This window comes from Leptidea sinapis, chromosome 26 (assembly GCF_905404315.1).
Source record: "Leptidea sinapis chromosome 26, ilLepSina1.1, whole genome shotgun sequence".
Classification (NCBI taxonomy): Eukaryota; Metazoa; Arthropoda; class Insecta; order Lepidoptera; family Pieridae; genus Leptidea; species Leptidea sinapis.
The window spans coordinates 8,407,918-8,425,364 of NC_066290.1; the positions used below are offsets into that span (position 1 = coordinate 8,407,918).

Here is a 17,447-nt window from a genome sequence, read left to right on the forward strand (position 1 = left end):
AAAAAAGCCCGTTGAGTTTGTTGCGCCCATTCTTCTCAGGTCTGAGGCATTTTGAATAATAATGTCTTTTAATATCGAAAGTGTCTTACCAGACATACTGTATAAAAATAAAATATATTAACTTATTTACATCAATATTTAATTATTCATAATTTTTTGCTACGTAAATAACTAATTATGAGATTATAATAAAACAATCAAATTCTTAGAATTTTTGACGAGGCGATCTTTTCTTAGGTGATAAATGTACCGCCCTTAGAGGTGTACTAGATTTTTTCTGGTCGTTGTAAGATGAGGGTAGTCTTATATTTCTTGACGTATATAGTTGCTTTTTTATAGAGGGTTGTTGCGTTGGCGTTTTTAATACATTCATTTCAGGCGATACAATTCTCTTGGCTGGTGGAGTAGTTTTTCTGTGTAACCGAAAGTTCAAGTCCTCTTTGTTATTGGATATATTCGATTTATACCTTGGTAAGACATTTTGAGCTGTCTCCTTATTTCTATTGGGTATGTAATGGGATTCAGTTTTAACAGATACTGCTTGAGCTGATCTTTGAGCTTTAATGTGACACTGACTCAACCTTGGCTTCCTGGCAAATATTGCGTTTTGATTTTCACTTTTCTCCGACGATTTATCAGAGCTCGATTCAAAAAGTTTCGCTTTAGCCAGCACAGCACCGGCGTTTTGCTTTCGTAACTTGTTGACTGACGGCCTGCCTGTCTGACCGTTAGCCACTTCACCAGTTTTATCCATGAAGAATGCAGCTGCATTCCTCCACTTATGTTGTGAATGCAACGAACTTTCTGCACACATACCTTTTAAATTTTTATCATTATGATAGCATTGATTCAATCTAGATTCTTTCAGTTTTTCATTTGAATTTGTTATATTGTTTGTCGTAGCAGAACTGTCTGATAGTGTGCAGTTTAAACTAGTATTCATTGTTATATTCAATGACCTCCTTGGTAATGCACTCCGGCTCTTGACATTTATTCTCTCAGACCCGTAGTCCGTAATCAAGCTTATTCTTTTACGATTATGGTATTTGTGACTAGAACCTGAAGTGTTATTCAAGGAGTTTTCTGACATTGTGGAACAGTCCCACTCATTTGAAAAGTCTTTTTTATTAATATTTGGTTCTGCTGTGCTTGTTCTGTTTCTGCGCGTAATACCAACATACGGATAAAACCTATCATTTTGCGAATACCCTGAAGCATTCCAGGATTTATGGCGCACTATTTTGGTTAAATTTTCTTTGGATCGGCGTCTTATAGAACCGATTTTTCTTGCACTGGGTGACCGTATTATCTTAGCTTCTTCCTTTGGTCTTATTTTCAGTTCTTTACTTAATCGCCTAGCTAAATGTTCGGAGTTGGGGCAATTAAGCATTGCCACATCTTCCAAGGTTTGTTTGTAGACATTTTGTACCTGCTGCAATGGCTGAACTCTTGGTATAACTTCAGTAAACTCTCTGGACAGTCTATTCTCGATGGCCGAAACTCTACTTTTGATTTCTTCATACTCTAGTTTTGATATTCTTACATAGTCTTTGTCTGATTGCTTTGGATCTGAAAGATCAATAGTATCGTGGGCCGGGAATATGTTCTCAGATGAGGTGAGAAGGTCTTCGCTGCTTGCACTGGTTTCAGAATTTTTACTGAAATCACAGTTGATGACTGGGGTACTCCTGGCATCCATCATACTGAGCCTCAGTCTTTTCCTTTCTGTGACACCCCTGAAGGAATATCAAACATTGAATTAGCAAATACAATAATAACTATAGTATACCTCATAAATATTAATACATACAATTTGACTGGTGTAAACGAGAGCTCTTTTTGAGGAAGTGCTGATATGATTTCTTTCCTGGAAACAAAAGTTTAGTATAATTTTAAAATTCAATGGAAATCTTATGTTACACAAAAGTGAAATCATACCCACAGCGGCGTAAATCTATCGTTTTAATTTAGTTAAGGTCGGTTAACATTTATATTTAAGTTGACTAGCAGCTGATTACGAACGTGTCTAAGATCTAATGAACTAAGCTTTGTCATTTAATGACAAATATTTTATTTATTTATTATGACGTAAATTTTACGAGAGATTTGGCTTAAAAATTTAAAAGTCCCCACGAAATAGAAACAAATATTTTTAGGCAAATCGAAAAGTCGAAGAATAAAAGTTGTTAGTCATAAAGTACCTAAGAGATTATGAGGTTTAGCTTTATTTACCAGTAGCCACGTATATTATATAATTTATTATTATATATCGATCATAATCCTTATAATGATCCACTTATGCAAATAGTATACAACTTAGGTATAGTTAAGTTAGGTATAGTATAAATAACATCTGGATGTGTGACGGTCCTCCATAGTGCGGTTTTCAAGGAGCTTTCTTCCATGTACTACAAAGCTGTGGAATGAGCTTCCTTGTGCGGTGTTTCCGGGACCATACGACATGGGTACCTTCAAAAAAAGCGCGTACACCTTCTTTAAAGGCTGGCAACGCTCTTGTGATTCCTCTGGTGTTGCAAGATAATGTGGGCGGCGGTGATCATTTAACACCAGGTGACCCGTTCTCTCGTTTGTCCTCCTATTCCATTAAAAAAAATACTTATAAACAGGATAATTTAAAGATTATTTATCTGTGAAGTGACATTTTCTCTTTATTCGTTCTTTAAATTTCATTCAAGATATAAAACATGATGTCTTTATCATGTTAAACTTGCTTCTCAGTGTAAGGTAAATGTATGTAGACAAATTATAAGTTTTGAATACCAGAAAATGTTTTTTTTAATACCAATAAAAAGTTTTTTAGTGGCCCTAAAAACCACAGTAGGTACACATTTAATTAAGAATAGACATTTTTTATTTTCATGTTCAATATCTTAATTCAAAATAAGTTATTGTTATAATTTCGAATTAAACATTATATTGTGGTATATATTTGAAAGAAATATACCCTAATAATGAAAAATAAACCATGTGACTAGCAGTAATTGAACCTGCTACATTTCTTGTAACAGGCACCGCTCAACCAAAAAGTTCCTCAAAATAGACATCTGAATTGTAATAGGACTGGGTGACATATTTATCTGGCTGTTGTATAAAAAAGCAACATGAATCAATTAAGAGGAATTGTGATCCCATTACATGTTTTGATACACGAGGCGAAGCAATGATGACAATTACATTATTACATAGACAATTATGTTATTGTTAACATTTAAATTAATTCCATTGAAAGAACAATCAATGGAACAATTTTTTATTAATTATTACCATTTATTATTAGGTACTTTCTAAAAATGGCAAATGACTTGAGGAGCTTACTTAGTTTTGACAGAAAGTCCCCCATGGTTATCAAATTTCCTTTTAGCTGCAGATTTGCTCAGTATTGGAGTTTTATCATGTTCTCGAACGGTTGCTGGCGTATTTACATTACCGGATACCATCTTACGAAGGCCACTTAACATTCCTGAAAATTGTTTGATTTATGAGAATATTCTACATTATTTTTGTAATAAAATCAAATTCTATTTGAAAGTTACTATTTAATGATCCACTTCGCCTCTTCTTTCTTCTGTTTGGATGTGTGTCAGTATCATCATCCAATTTTGTCATGAGCTCTTCGGTTAAAAGTCCAATGTGTTGTGAGTTTTCTATGAAGATCTATAAATAAAGATTTCTATTAATGTTATCAAATTTTAAATTGCAAGTACTGCGTTTGAGGACTTCTTAGCTCAATGAAGTCCACCTTTCATAGAGATAGCGGCTATTGTTTATAAATGTAAGCAGCTTTCACCTATGGTGGATAAATTAGTTAACACACACTACTTTTTACTCATATTAACTAATTGAGCACATACTCAGGGTAGGGTCCCGCCAAAAAAGACAGCAGGGCCCTTTTTTACTTTTGACCATGGCAAAATCTTTTATATGCTTCTGCATGTTTGAGAAGACTTGACCGATCAAACAAATGAAAGAAAATATAAACCTGTATGACTTGATTAAAATTGATAAGCGCGTTACATCGCTATTTAGACAAACAACTGCATATAAATCTTGAGGATAAAGTTCGGAGTGACATATGCCTGCCCATATTTGACCCGGTAGGTGCAAATCGTAATTTTATAATAAGAAATATAATTTGCGTAGTTTTTGGAATATACTGTGATGGAGAGATACATTATAATAAAATAAAAAAGTCTGGATTTTTTTTATGAATAAAGGGATGAGACATTCAGCTCATGGTAATTGATACATGTTGCCAATTAAAACCTCAAAAATTCAGTGGCACTACTACCGCGCTCATTACCTTGAGACATAAGATGTTAAGTCTTATTTGCGTAGTAATTTCACTAGCTACGGCTCCCTTCAGACCAAAACACAGTAATGCTTCACGGCAGAACTTGGCGCCGTTGTGGTACCCATAATCTAGCCGGCATCCTGTGCAAAGAAGCCTCCCACTGGTGAAAAAAAATTATTAATGAATTTTAAATATAGTTTTAAAATACCTTAATTAATGCCACATGATGTTCTAGCCTCTGAGCTGTCGCTGCAGCTGGCAAAGGCATAATACTGGGAGCTAAAACTATGGCCAAGTTTGATGAATCCATTAAATTGTCTTTGTGCTTGGACGCTATAAAATTCAGCAACTGAAAATATTAAAAACATTTTAATCATTTTTAACTAAATGTTTGTTGTGTTTTATTAAGCTGTAATGCACAAAATATGATGCAATATAATAAATAGAAAACTTGCTTTTGCCACAACTAAATCCTAAATTATTTTCACTCTTTCTTCAGCCATCCTTGTGAACTATGAACTCTTACGTTACATTAGTGAATATTAAAATGTATAGTAATAATAATATAAGCCTTAATTCAGGGAGTAGAATTTACATACTATCCTCAACTAAGTATCTATCACTATTTGTCTATTGACAAAGGCCTCGTCCAACTTCTTCCACTCTTTTCTACCTTTAGCCATCTTGGACCATGTCTTGCCTGCTATCATCACTAGTTCATCTGACCATCTTCTGTATTGTCCCCTCCGTTTCCTTTTTAGGTTTCTGGGATACCAGTCTGTGATATATTTGTTCCATTTGTCTATACCCCTGACCATTTAAGTTTTCTTATAGCATAAGTGACATTAGTTATTTAAGTTTTCTCTCTTAAATCTATGTTTCAAACTTTATGTGTTTTATTAATTTTTAACTTACACCTCTCCATGGCTCTTTGGCAAGTCTCTAGATTTTTAAATTATTATATGAATATGAGATGTACACGTCATAACCCCATAAAAACAATAGGGTTATTAATTTAATACTTCACTGGTATAATAGGTAACAGATTAGATGTAATACTATAAGGGTTCTTGATTTTTCCTCTCTGTTTAGAGAACTCTAGGTAAGTGTGTAAATATTAAGTCATAACAATAATTTGGAATTCATCTCACTTGTCGGCAACTCCAAGACCCTTGGCAACTATGATCATATTGATGATAAAAACACAGAAACCTTAGAAAATAATTTTGCAAGATGGTATTAGCACACACATTTATTTTCTTATCATTTAAATTTAGTAATTTATTTTCGAGGGGCATGTTCTTTGAATACTATGGTGGTGTGAGGGAATTATAAGAACAATATTCTGATATTCTGTTGCCATTTTGCATCATTTTCACTTTTATTAATATTTTTAGTAGCCTACTTTTAGCAGGCACTAAGGCACATTCTTCCAGTACTATGACACTATATGGCTTATAATTTCATGTTTCCTTTTAGTGTTTTATTAATTTTATTGATTGATATGGTGCATTGAAATTTGTCAATGGTATGTTCAGATGACATGCCTGATGGATATATTATATAATACATGTAACCAAATAATACAATTTTGGTTAATATGTTCATAATTTTGCAAAAATAATAGATCAATATTCTAAATTAAATAAAGCTTCTTTAAAAATTACTTATTTATATTGTTACTTATAAGAAATAAAATTAGAAATATATTAATAAGTAGTAATGACAAAATAATTATTACCTCCATAACATAGTGTAGCAAATGAACATGCAAAACAGGCAATAATAATAAAGTGTGTAATATTGATTTTAGTCCATCTTCGCCAGAAGTTACTCTACATCTTAGCAACAAATCCTGTACTTCAGCACTGATTAGTGGCTCAGGTAAACAACGAAGGTATAGTTTCAACACACTTGCAACATCTATAGGGTGATGTCCTTCTGATACACAACCACCAGCATCAAGTAATCGCTGGAAAATAAATTAGATAATAATTACCTTTTGCATACATTTTAATTACTACATATTTATATATAATGTTATGTTCCTATAATGGTATGTACTAGGATAGGTGAATGTACTAGAGTGGGGCTCTAGTACATACATACAAACATACTATATACATGGAAAAAAATTATAATTTTTTACTCCTATTAATATAATATAGTTATCCCTACTAATATTATAAATGTGAATTTAAGTTTGTTTGTTACACTTTTACGCCAGAACTACTTAACTTAGAAGGAAGACAGAACTACTTAACGCAGAAGGACTTAGGCATACATTTTATCCCAAACAAATCCATGGTTCCCGCGTCGTTGTTAATATTCTAATTTGACTGCTTTGATAGAATCACACTAATATGTATGAGAATTCCACATTAAACAATCCAAATTTAATTTATTTATAATACTCGTCTTGATGTTCCTATTATGGCCTCACCTTAATATCCTTTTGTCGAGTTTGGGATCCCGCTTTTCGAAACAACCCTTCGACTTGAGCATTGGCTCGCAGTACTGATGACATTTCACTCACAACTACTGGAATACATAACGTACTACCACAACAAATTACACTACATGATGGCACTTTCATTAATGGTGCACCGAAAACAGTTTTATGATCCTGCAAATCAATGTAACAGTAAATAATAATATAAAGTAAGTGTAGATATTATTTATTATTAGGTAAAAGATCTTACTTACTTTAACATTTTTTAAGATTATTTTCTTGAGCCGATGTTTTAAGCCTGCCTTCTTCAATTCACCAACAATTATTGATTGTAATTTACCGTGATTAATTCCATCTGATAATAGCATATCGCTCTATTTTAAAAGCTCCAAAACACTCACATAGGTAGGTACTTAGTTAGAAAATGTCGTTACCTATTTTTGTAACTATTTAAATTTGTCTTGAATTGACTTTTGACGAAACATGAAACATCACCTTAGAGTATTGAATTGGTAGTAATTGTATGGTATTGACATGACAAGACGTGCTAAGGATTAACTTCCCGTGTAGCAAAAAGCGTACCATTTTACATTTATTTAAATATATTCGGTCCCAACTCCCGCGTTTAACAATGTTATGTAGTGAATAATTTAAACAGGTTTAAAATAGTAGGGGTTTATTATTTTATTTTATGAATTATTATAATACCTAGCACTGTTCTAACACAGATGGGAATAAATCTGAAAAAGTGATGTATCTAATAACAAAAATTTTAAAGTAATATTGAAGTGAGATGAGATGTTTCCTTAGTTCTTACAAGCATAGTACATACTAGCATTATGCTACACGTTAGATTGCTATAAGTTACAATAGTGGTGGGTAGAAATAGGTGTCGCGGGGAAACATTGGTGGCAATTTTCCACGAAAACGTGCACGAACGAGTAAATAACCTCCACGGACTCCTTTATGCTAGTGAGTGTGCGGTTACGGGGGATACCATATACACAATTTATCTTAAATAGTCATATATGGCCACAAATACTTTTATAGTATCGTTTTCACAACGCACGACGTCATTATAAAAATATTTTATTGCAACGCAAACTGATCTGTCAGACGATGGCAAATCTCATAATGGCGACCGATCGGCTTGTATAAGTGTAAGTGTGTGTGCGCGTGGGGCTATGTATTTACTCGTTTACCGGGTTGTTTTGGTGCTTCACTGTTAAGTAAGGTGACACGGAGTACTTCTTTTTTTTTACTCGTCAGTGGCAAACGTGCTTGACATTTTTCTCCTTAGTTTTTTCCCTAGAACAATAATTTTCAACATCATCATTCTGTCAGTTGTGTCTGTCTGTTTTGCTTTATTTATATTTTAATTTTTGAAGCAAAACTTCTATACGCAGCAATTATGCACGCTTGACTTGGGGAGTAAGTTGGTAACTGCGTATCGAGAGTGTGAGTGTGTACGAGACATAAGTTGAGAAGTAATTAAATGCTTAGCAATTATAAAATTAGGTGAGCCACAAAAAACAGCATTAAAATAATTTGGTCAGCATTCAAAGACTTTGTTTGCAATAAAAAACATCAGGCAGCAATCCTTGTTCCGCAAATAATTTTGATAATGGTCAAAAATTAAATCATAAATAGGCAGCATACAATAACATGACTTTGCTTAGTAAAATATAATCAGTCCGCAAAATAACTACTTAGTCAGCAAGATTTCATGATTGATCAGCAGATAAGCAGTATTGTATTTTAGTGGCTTATCTTATTGCCAATTGAAAGAAATGATTGGATAAAAGGAAGATGTGACTGTCCAGTCCATAATTTATAAAAATTGGTATGTTAGGTTATGTAAGAACAGTTAAAACAACGCACGAGCCGAGCGTAGTAGAGCGTAGGCGACTGCCAGAATCGAATTCTAGGCGTTAAAATGAACTTTTTTGCTTACCCTTTGAGGGTTAACCAAAATTTTTTTAAACAGGAGCAACTCATTGCAACTAATATAATTAATATGCTGTATAAAAATAATTACAAACATCCAGAATGACATAAATTTCTGATTGATATTGAAATGTTTGCTGGCCATGAGTTGCTGATCAATTAGCTATTTCTGCTCACAGATTATATTTTTCTGCTCACAAAAATACCAATACTATGCTATACTAATACTAATACCATAGTATGTTATTTATGGTAGCATACTACCATAAATAACACCCATTTAAGTGTTTGAAGATGGAAAGAGAGAGGGTTACGTTGCGTATTTTAATGAATAATATTAATATATTTCTTTGTAAAATATATAAATAACAATAAAGATAACTAAATTACGATGTGACATTTATTTTAATTAAAGTTAATTTGTGTCAGTAATAAGTGTCGTACATGTAAAAGAAGTTTTACTTTAATCGCGCGTAAAGATTTTGTAAGTGCTAGAAAACTACTACTTCAAAACCTGCTTAAAAACAGGTTAGGCTCAGGCCTTGCATACAAATAATAATAATCAGAGCCCTTGTATACAAAATCGACAACAGTAAGCGAAAAAATCCTAACAGTTTTTTTTTCAACTCGTTCATATCGGATGAGGAAATAGTCGAGATTTTTTTGTTTTTTTTACTCACGCTTTCACGTCAGAGTTGCAGTTGTATTTATCGCATTGATCATTGAATAGCCCGCACTAGCGCTACAGTAAGTTATTTTGATTCTTAAATCTTAAGAAGGTTTCAGCTTATGTTTACGACTTGTCAATAAAAATCAGTTATAGTAGCAATAGATTAGCTTTCCTTCTCTATCTTGTTGTATCTCCGTTAGAGATGTTCTTCCCCCTCGCATGTTTCTTGTCTATACGCTGGTATATAGTGAATCTTTCGTATCAATCATAGGATTTTTCTTGCACCTCATAAGGATATCTTCAAAATAACAACAATAAGTACTTTGTTTGTGTTGTTGTTGTCGTTGTTGTTGCTAGTATAGTATGCTTATACATCTTTTTGTGTTCTCATCGCGTTGACAACTGTGCAGGTTTTTTTTCATATTACTATTTGTTCAAATATGCGTACCATCTGCGCTATAGATAGCTGTGCGTCAATATTATAGGATTTTGCGCGGCAACAACAGATACTACAGAAACTGATGACCTATATTAAAAAAAAACAGCATATATTTGCAGGTTATTTATTTTATGGAACTGCTGTATTTAGAGCATGTAATCTTTCTTCAGTTTTTTCATGTAGATCTTTTATAAAAGAAATAGTGTCACGTATATCAACGTCGTAACGAACAACACTTTGGTACATCCGCATCAAATTTTTTAAATCTGGAGGATGGTATTGGTCCTCATTATTATATCGATGTTGTGCATGTGCTACTAATTTCAACTGATCGTATCGTAATCTTCTCAGTCTACAAATTAAATATCCTAATCTATATCGATAATCCGTCCGCAATGGCTCCTTTTGAATCAACGCTCGCTTAATGAAATATCTTGTATGTATCAAGAATTCGTAACTCATATTTTTTAATTTATATGTATTTTCAGTATTTATACCATGTGTTGTTGGCCACCATCGTCTTGTCATATTCGCCACCGATTTACTTATATTATTGAATTCGGTGACGTCTTGCGTAATTATTTTTGGATTATACGGCTGTATAATATTGGAAAGTGCAAATGGTGGTTCATATTCTGTTTCCTGATCGTTATCAGAGGATTCGTCACTATCATCGTCACTTTCACCATCTTGTGGTAGAAATAAGTGATCTAATTTTCCTACTTTACCGAAAAGAAGTGTGTCTGGTGAAATTGAATTGTCATTGAAGATCAATGTGGGGTCTTTCTTTGCTGAACCTGAAAAATAAATATATCTTTGATGAAGGTGTTAAAAAAATAAGTAAAAATTATATGTTTTTATTAAAAACGTTTTTCTATTTATTAATATAAATGTTAACCCCACGATAGTAATCCGTATCAGATATAATAAACTTATGCACATGGAAAAAATTGGAACCCATATAGATTCATCATGTCCGTCTATCCGTCCGTATGTCACAGCCACTTTAACGACTATACTGTTGAAACTTGGTAAGTAGATGTATTCGGTGAACGGTATTATGGTTTTCACATAAAAATAGAAAAAAAACAATAAATTTTTGGGGTTCCCCATACTTAGAACTGAAACTCTGGTATCTATGGATAGGTCTTCAAAAATGATATTGAGGTTTCTAATATAATTTTTTTCTTAACTAAATAGTTTGTGCAACAGACACGTCCTGTTAAGATATGAGACCCCTCCCCCCCCCCTAACTTCTAAAATAAGAGAATGATAAAACTAAAAAATATATATAATATATAGTATGCAAACTTCCACCGAAATTAGGTTTGAACGAGATCCAGTAAGAAGTTTTTTTAAATACACTATTATTAAAAAGTTGCAACGAACTACAACTGCTTTTATATTATATTACTTGCTGCTACGGAACCCTTCATGGGCGAGTCCGACTTACACTTGGCCGCTTTTTTTGGTACTTTAGCCTTCAGCTCTAACAGCGATTCAGTATTATCTCCTCAAACAAAACTAGGTAAACAATTTCTGAACTATCGTCGCCGACACGCGTCTTATAGTTAACCAACAGAAATGCCGTAGTAGAGTAGCAAATTCAGTTATTAGACGTTTTCGCAATACCATAGATTTGGACTAAGAATATCAAATTATGTTGAATGCAGAGAGCTGTGACCTGACCATAATCATGTGTGTGTTAATAAATTTAAGCAATGCTTTTAATTTAAAATTTTACACTAAGTAGGTTAAATTGATAAAAAAATATATGATGATTTTTTTCCAAATGTAACAACACAATCTTTTACAGAATAATTTCGATAAAAATGCGGTCTAATTTGGCAGGACACTAATGGTCACTAAACTGTTTTAAAACGGTGTCATGATCTTCATCTATTCCGTCTCGTTCTCTCAACAACTATAATAACTATCGTTACACAAAAACGGTAGTCTTAGTAGTTACATTACTAATTATTAATGTGTGAGAAAGTGAGATAACTATTATAGTTTTCTCATTTTCACACACACCGTAGACGGTTCGTCTATTACGGTTCGGTAAACTAGCAAAAGCATAGCTTTTATTCCAACAACAGGAAACTCCGGATCATGATTCTGCGGTTGCAATGATTATATTTGCATGCTGACTTGAAATACATGAGCACATTATTTAGTTAGACCTGACCCCTAGTGAATCCTATTTATTGCCGAAATTGGTTTATTTTCCGAGAGGACAAAAGAAGGACGAAAATGATGAAGTATTGCTCATCGCAACATACAGAACTTTTTAACTTACAAAGTTTAATATAATAATTAATTACCGGCAACGTAATCATTCTCACTTTTTATTATACGCGATCCTCGTAAAAAGGTAATCTTTATGAAAAAACACACATGCTTACTTAATTTAAGAATCAAAAGCAGTAGAATTCTCATGTTCGTATTATTATGATAATTATAAGGTGTATTCAACCTTATCAAATACTTACAAACAAGCTTTTCATTATTCATCATTAAATTTTTATTACCTGTAGCGGTTGTTAATTTTCAATAATAATAATGATTAATTATAAATATTTAATGGATATTGGGTACAATTTTCTCGCCCACATATTTACTTGTTTTTATAAAACTTAATTATACACGTTAAACTATATGAGAGAAACAATTTACCAGTTTTCTTAATTTATGTATAAGCCGCGCTATATGTTATACAGTATGGTTTGCAAATATATGAAATAAATGAAAATATAAGTCATACTGGGCCACAGAAGTATAGTAAAAATAATAATTAAATTAAAATCCCTAAATTATAAAAAAGAAATTTTCAAAGAAACTAATTATCAAAATTGAGTTAGAAAAAAGAAAACAGTCTGTTTAGACTACGTACTTTGACCCCGAGGAGCGACAACGTAGCTCACGGTGGCGAATTGGCTGTTACTTCTCTTCTCGTAAACAAGCTCTTAACAATAACATAATTACTAACGAAGAAATGAAAATTGATTGAAACATTTCACTTGAACTTTAAGAAAGTTAAATTAATAAATACAACTTTAACACCTTTACTTTTTCAACAAAAACTTGAAACAATCGCGGGCTACGTAAAGCACTCGCTTTGACACTCCAGACATCGGACACACATTCCGAAAGCTCGCGTTAAACTGAACAACAAATTACAAATACTTAAATAAAATAGCGAAAATAAATAAAGGCGTAAATAGGGCATATCCCACAATTCTAGTTTATCGATACTTTATTTACAATTACTAACCAACAATCTAAGCAAGGCATTAAAAACTAGTAGTTTTGTGTTATTCGAATGTTTTAATATTTTTAACAATTAATAAATTAATGAATGGATAAGCTTTGTAAAAAAATAGTTTATTTTTGTAAGTTCAACACTGAACACAATGGTTTCGTAAAACCATTGTTTTCTGAGTGATTTCCTGAGCAGCGAACAAGTGGGAGGCTCCTTTGCACAGGATGCCGGCTAGATTATGGATACCACAACGGCGCCTATTTCTGCCGTGAAGCAGTAATGTGTTATCATTACTGTGTTTCGGTCAGAAGGGCACTGTAGCTAGTGAAATTACTGGGCAAATGAGACCTATCATCTTATGTCTCAAGGTGACGAGCGCAGTTGTAGAGCCGCTCAGAATTTTTGGGGTTTTTCAAGAATCCTGAGCGGCACTGCATTGTAATGGGCAGGGCTTATCCATCACCATCAGCTGTGCGTCCTGCTTGTCTCGTCCCTTATTTTCATAAAAAAAAAGTAATTTGGTCCGATTTTTGATAGGTTGCTTTCAAATTACAAACAAGTAATAAATTGTTATTGTTTAGTTCTTCCTTATTCACAATGATTATCTCTAAACTACTTCAAAATTTACAAAAATAAAATTCTGAAGCTGCTTAGTTTTAAATACCTAGGTAGGTGTAGTATTTTTACAATAATCATTACAGAACAATTTCAAAATAGACTTAAACAGCTTATTATTTATCGATTACAATTCCCTTTAAAGAAAGCTAATTATCGCTAGAAGATGTCCTTCCCTACGCCGGACGACGTTAACCTTGCCGTTGAATAGCGCCGCAGTCAAAGAGACACCGCCGGCACGTGTATCTCATTGACGGCCGCGGGCGGCGCAATTCAAAGGCAGCTAATCAAAGCGGCAACGCTGCCTTTATTAAAATATTCAAGTTCATTAAATCATTTACCCAGAAACACAAATCTTACAGGATGTTTAAATTCGTACAAAATGAAAAGCCTACTTTTTGACAAAACCACTGCACGGATTTCGTTAATTTTGGTATATCGTCAGCTAATATGCTAACAAGTATGTACCTATATTTATTTCATATAAGCTGTTTCCATACTGTATTTATAATAACCAAAATATTATGTTAATGCTTTTCAAAATACTCTCCTTTACATTTTAAACATTTTTTCATGCGATTAAACCATTTTTTAAAATACACATATCTGAAGGCATGCTTTCTACGTGCTGATTGGACGCTATCACTCTCGGAAAGTCTCTTCGGAATCGGTAAAAGTGAAACCTCTTATCAAAACTTTAATTTTGGGGAAAATACAGAAATCACAGGGTGCTAGGTCGGGGCAATGTGCCGTAGTCTGCTAACTGCAGAAAAATCAATGGACCATTTTCTTCCTCTCCCATTATCTTATTTTAATAAACAAAAAGACATACATAAATAATATAAGATACAAAAAAATAATAATTGTAGACTAAAAACATTTTGGGAGCCATCGTTAGTAAAATTATTAAAATCATTACTGTAAATACATTTCGGTTTGGTTTTGTTATGTCTGTATGTTTTTTATTATTTTATGTACAAATAACTGATATCATCAATGTGGCTATATATTATAATCAATATTAAATTAAATTCTTATAAAATCAATGACACTTTATTTACCTAATTTCAATGCAGTTTTACTACTTTTTAACTTTTACTAGATGAACTCATGAATGAATAGTAGTAGTAGGCTTAGATCACGGGGTACCTACGGTAACATATCTGATGAATTATTCTGTATTTTTCTATTCAAATACGAAGCGATTAGCAAATTATATGTATCTCTTTTTCACTTGCGATAATTGCATTAGCTATCCTTCTTTGACGTGTAATCGTAATGTAGTGTGCTATTGCAATGTTAAATTATTCATGTGTGCGCTTGTGTATCAATTACAAACACCGAATGTTGTCTAGGTAACCTATCTATACTTATAATATCATTGGTTCTAACTGTATTATTAACACAATATTTTAATAGGCAAACGTGATTTATATGAAATCACTTTTGTAATATTACTATTGATATGTTATGTAAAAGTACCATCTCTTATAAATATATATTTACTTATCAAGACATGCTTTTCTTTAGTATGTTTAATTCATTTACATTCCCAATCAGCTGCTGAGTGTGTGAAATTGTGTCATACGATTTAACTCCGTTAGGGGTTATTTTAGTCATAATCATAAAATTTTGACACTAAATATTCTAAGGTCATAAGATTATGACAACACCCAAGACTTTTGTCAAAACTATTGCTATTGATTAACCCCCTTATTCATAATGCCCCGATAACTTAAAACAGCCGCTTAGGAGTGTTTTTTCTCATTCTGACTTAGGTCTGTAGCTGGATATTTTTATACCAAGCTCTGTAGTACCGATCGGAGGCAGATCACAGCCCTGGTTCGATGCGTCAGTTAAAGCAGCATCTGACTGCAAAAAACAGGCGTATCGAACTTGGTTTGCGGCGCTGGCTCAAAAGATCCGAACTGCAAAGTTCTGAAGAGGAAATATAACCGTGCCTCCAGATTTTTTAAGCGGCAAATCGCCCGTGCGAAATCGAAGCACGTCGTCAAAATTGGCGAGCAGCTTTCCAGTTACCCGACCGGAACACGCAAGTTCTGGTCGTTGTTGAAAGCTGCTCTTGGTAACTTCAACCAGCCGTCCATGCTGCCGTTGCACATGAGGAATGACACCCTGGCCCATACGGCAAAAGAGAAAGCCGATCTCCTGTGCACTCTTTTTGCCTCCAACTTGACTCTTGACGACAACGGAAAAACACCGCCGACCATCCCGCGGTGTCAGAGCTCCATGCATGAAGTACAGTTCAGACAAAAAACTGTTCGGCGAGCTCTGTTTTCGTTGGACGTCAGGAAGTCGAACGTGTGCCCCTGAGTTGACGCCGGTGCTAACGCGTTTATTTCGGCACTCTTATTCAAAAGGCGTAGTCCCTGACTCATGGAAGTCAGCCCTTGTCCATCCGATCCAAAAAAAAGGAGACAGTTCGGATCCGGCAAAAAACAGGCCTATAGCGATTACCTCCCTGCTTTCCAAAATCAGTTGTCACCAGTTGATCAACGACCGGCAGTACGGCTTTCGCCATGGTCGGTCGACTGGCGATCTTTTGGTATACCTAACACATAGATGGGTGGCGGCTATTGAAAGCAAGGGGAAGGCCCGGCAGTTAGCCTGGATATAGCGAAGGCCTTTGATCGTGTATGGCACAAGGCACTCCTCTCAAAACTTCCATCATTTGGGCTTCCCGAGAGCTTATGCAAGTGGACCTCCAGCTTCCTCACTGGGCGCAGCATACAGGTCGTTGTCGACGGTTATTGCTCGATTCCAAAGCCCGTGAACGCTGGAGTGTCCCAAGGCTGTGAGCTATCTTCACTCTGTTTCTTCTGCATATCAATGATGTGTTGGACACCTCCAACATACATTGCTATGCAGACGACAGCACTGGTGATGTCGTATACACGGGCCATGCAGGTCTCTCTCGGGAAATCGTCGACCAGCGCCGGGAGAAACTTGTGTCTTCTATCGAGTCCTCTCTCGAGAAGGTCGCGGAATGGGGTAAATTGAACGTTGTCCAATTGAACCCCCAGAAGACTCAAGTTTGCGCGTTTACCACTAAAAAGACCCCATTTGCCGTATCACCGCTCTTCGACAACACTTCCCTTAAAGCCTCGCCTAGTATCGGAATACTGGGTCTCGAAATCTCGAGTGATTGCCAATTCCGTAGCCATCTGGAGGGCAAAGCCAAATTGGTTTAGAAGAAGCTGGGGATCATTAATAGAGCACGGCAATACTTCAAGCCGGCCCACATTCTAGCACTCTACAAAGCGCAGGTCCGGCCACACATGGAGTATTGCTGTCATCTCTGGTCTGGCGCACCCTGGGGTGCAGATACTGGTATCTGCTCGATCCATTTGACCGCGTGCAACGCAGAGCAGCTTGAATTGTCGGGGACCCAGTTCGGGGACTCTATGAACGGCTGGATCACTTGGCATTGCGTAGAGACGTCGTTTCATTGTGTGTCTTCTACCGCATTTATCACGGGGAGTGTTCCGAAGAGCTATTTAACCTAATTCCTGCCGCCGAATTCCACCTTCGCACGACACGCCTAAATTAGGATATCATCCCCACCATCTAGATGTGTGGCGGTCCTCCACAGTGCAGCTTTCAAGGAGCTTTCTTCTTCGTACAACTAAGCTGACTGGAATGAGCTTCCTTGTGCGGTGTTATCGGGACGATACGACATGGGTACCTTCAAAAAAAGCGCGTACACCTTCCTTAAACGCCGGTAACGCT

At 34.8% G+C, this 17,447-nt stretch overlaps 1 protein-coding gene across 1 annotated transcript; it reads right to left on the reverse strand.

Moving 5' to 3' along the window:
• Positions 1 to 122: 122 nt before the first annotated feature.
• LOC126972332 (uncharacterized) lies at positions 123 to 7,984 on the reverse strand. Its single transcript, XM_050819008.1, has 9 exons — positions 7,967 to 7,984; positions 7,019 to 7,119; positions 6,756 to 6,938; positions 6,054 to 6,284; positions 4,521 to 4,661; positions 3,555 to 3,675; positions 3,337 to 3,481; positions 1,811 to 1,867; positions 123 to 1,736 (listed from the first exon to the last, which is right to left on the reverse strand). The coding sequence occupies exons 3-9, from the start codon at positions 6,906 to 6,908 to the stop codon at positions 206 to 208; spliced, it is 2,379 nt and encodes a 792-aa protein (XP_050674965.1). The 5' UTR covers positions 6,909 to 6,938; positions 7,019 to 7,119; positions 7,967 to 7,984; the 3' UTR covers positions 123 to 205.
• Positions 7,985 to 17,447: the final 9,463 nt, after the last annotated feature.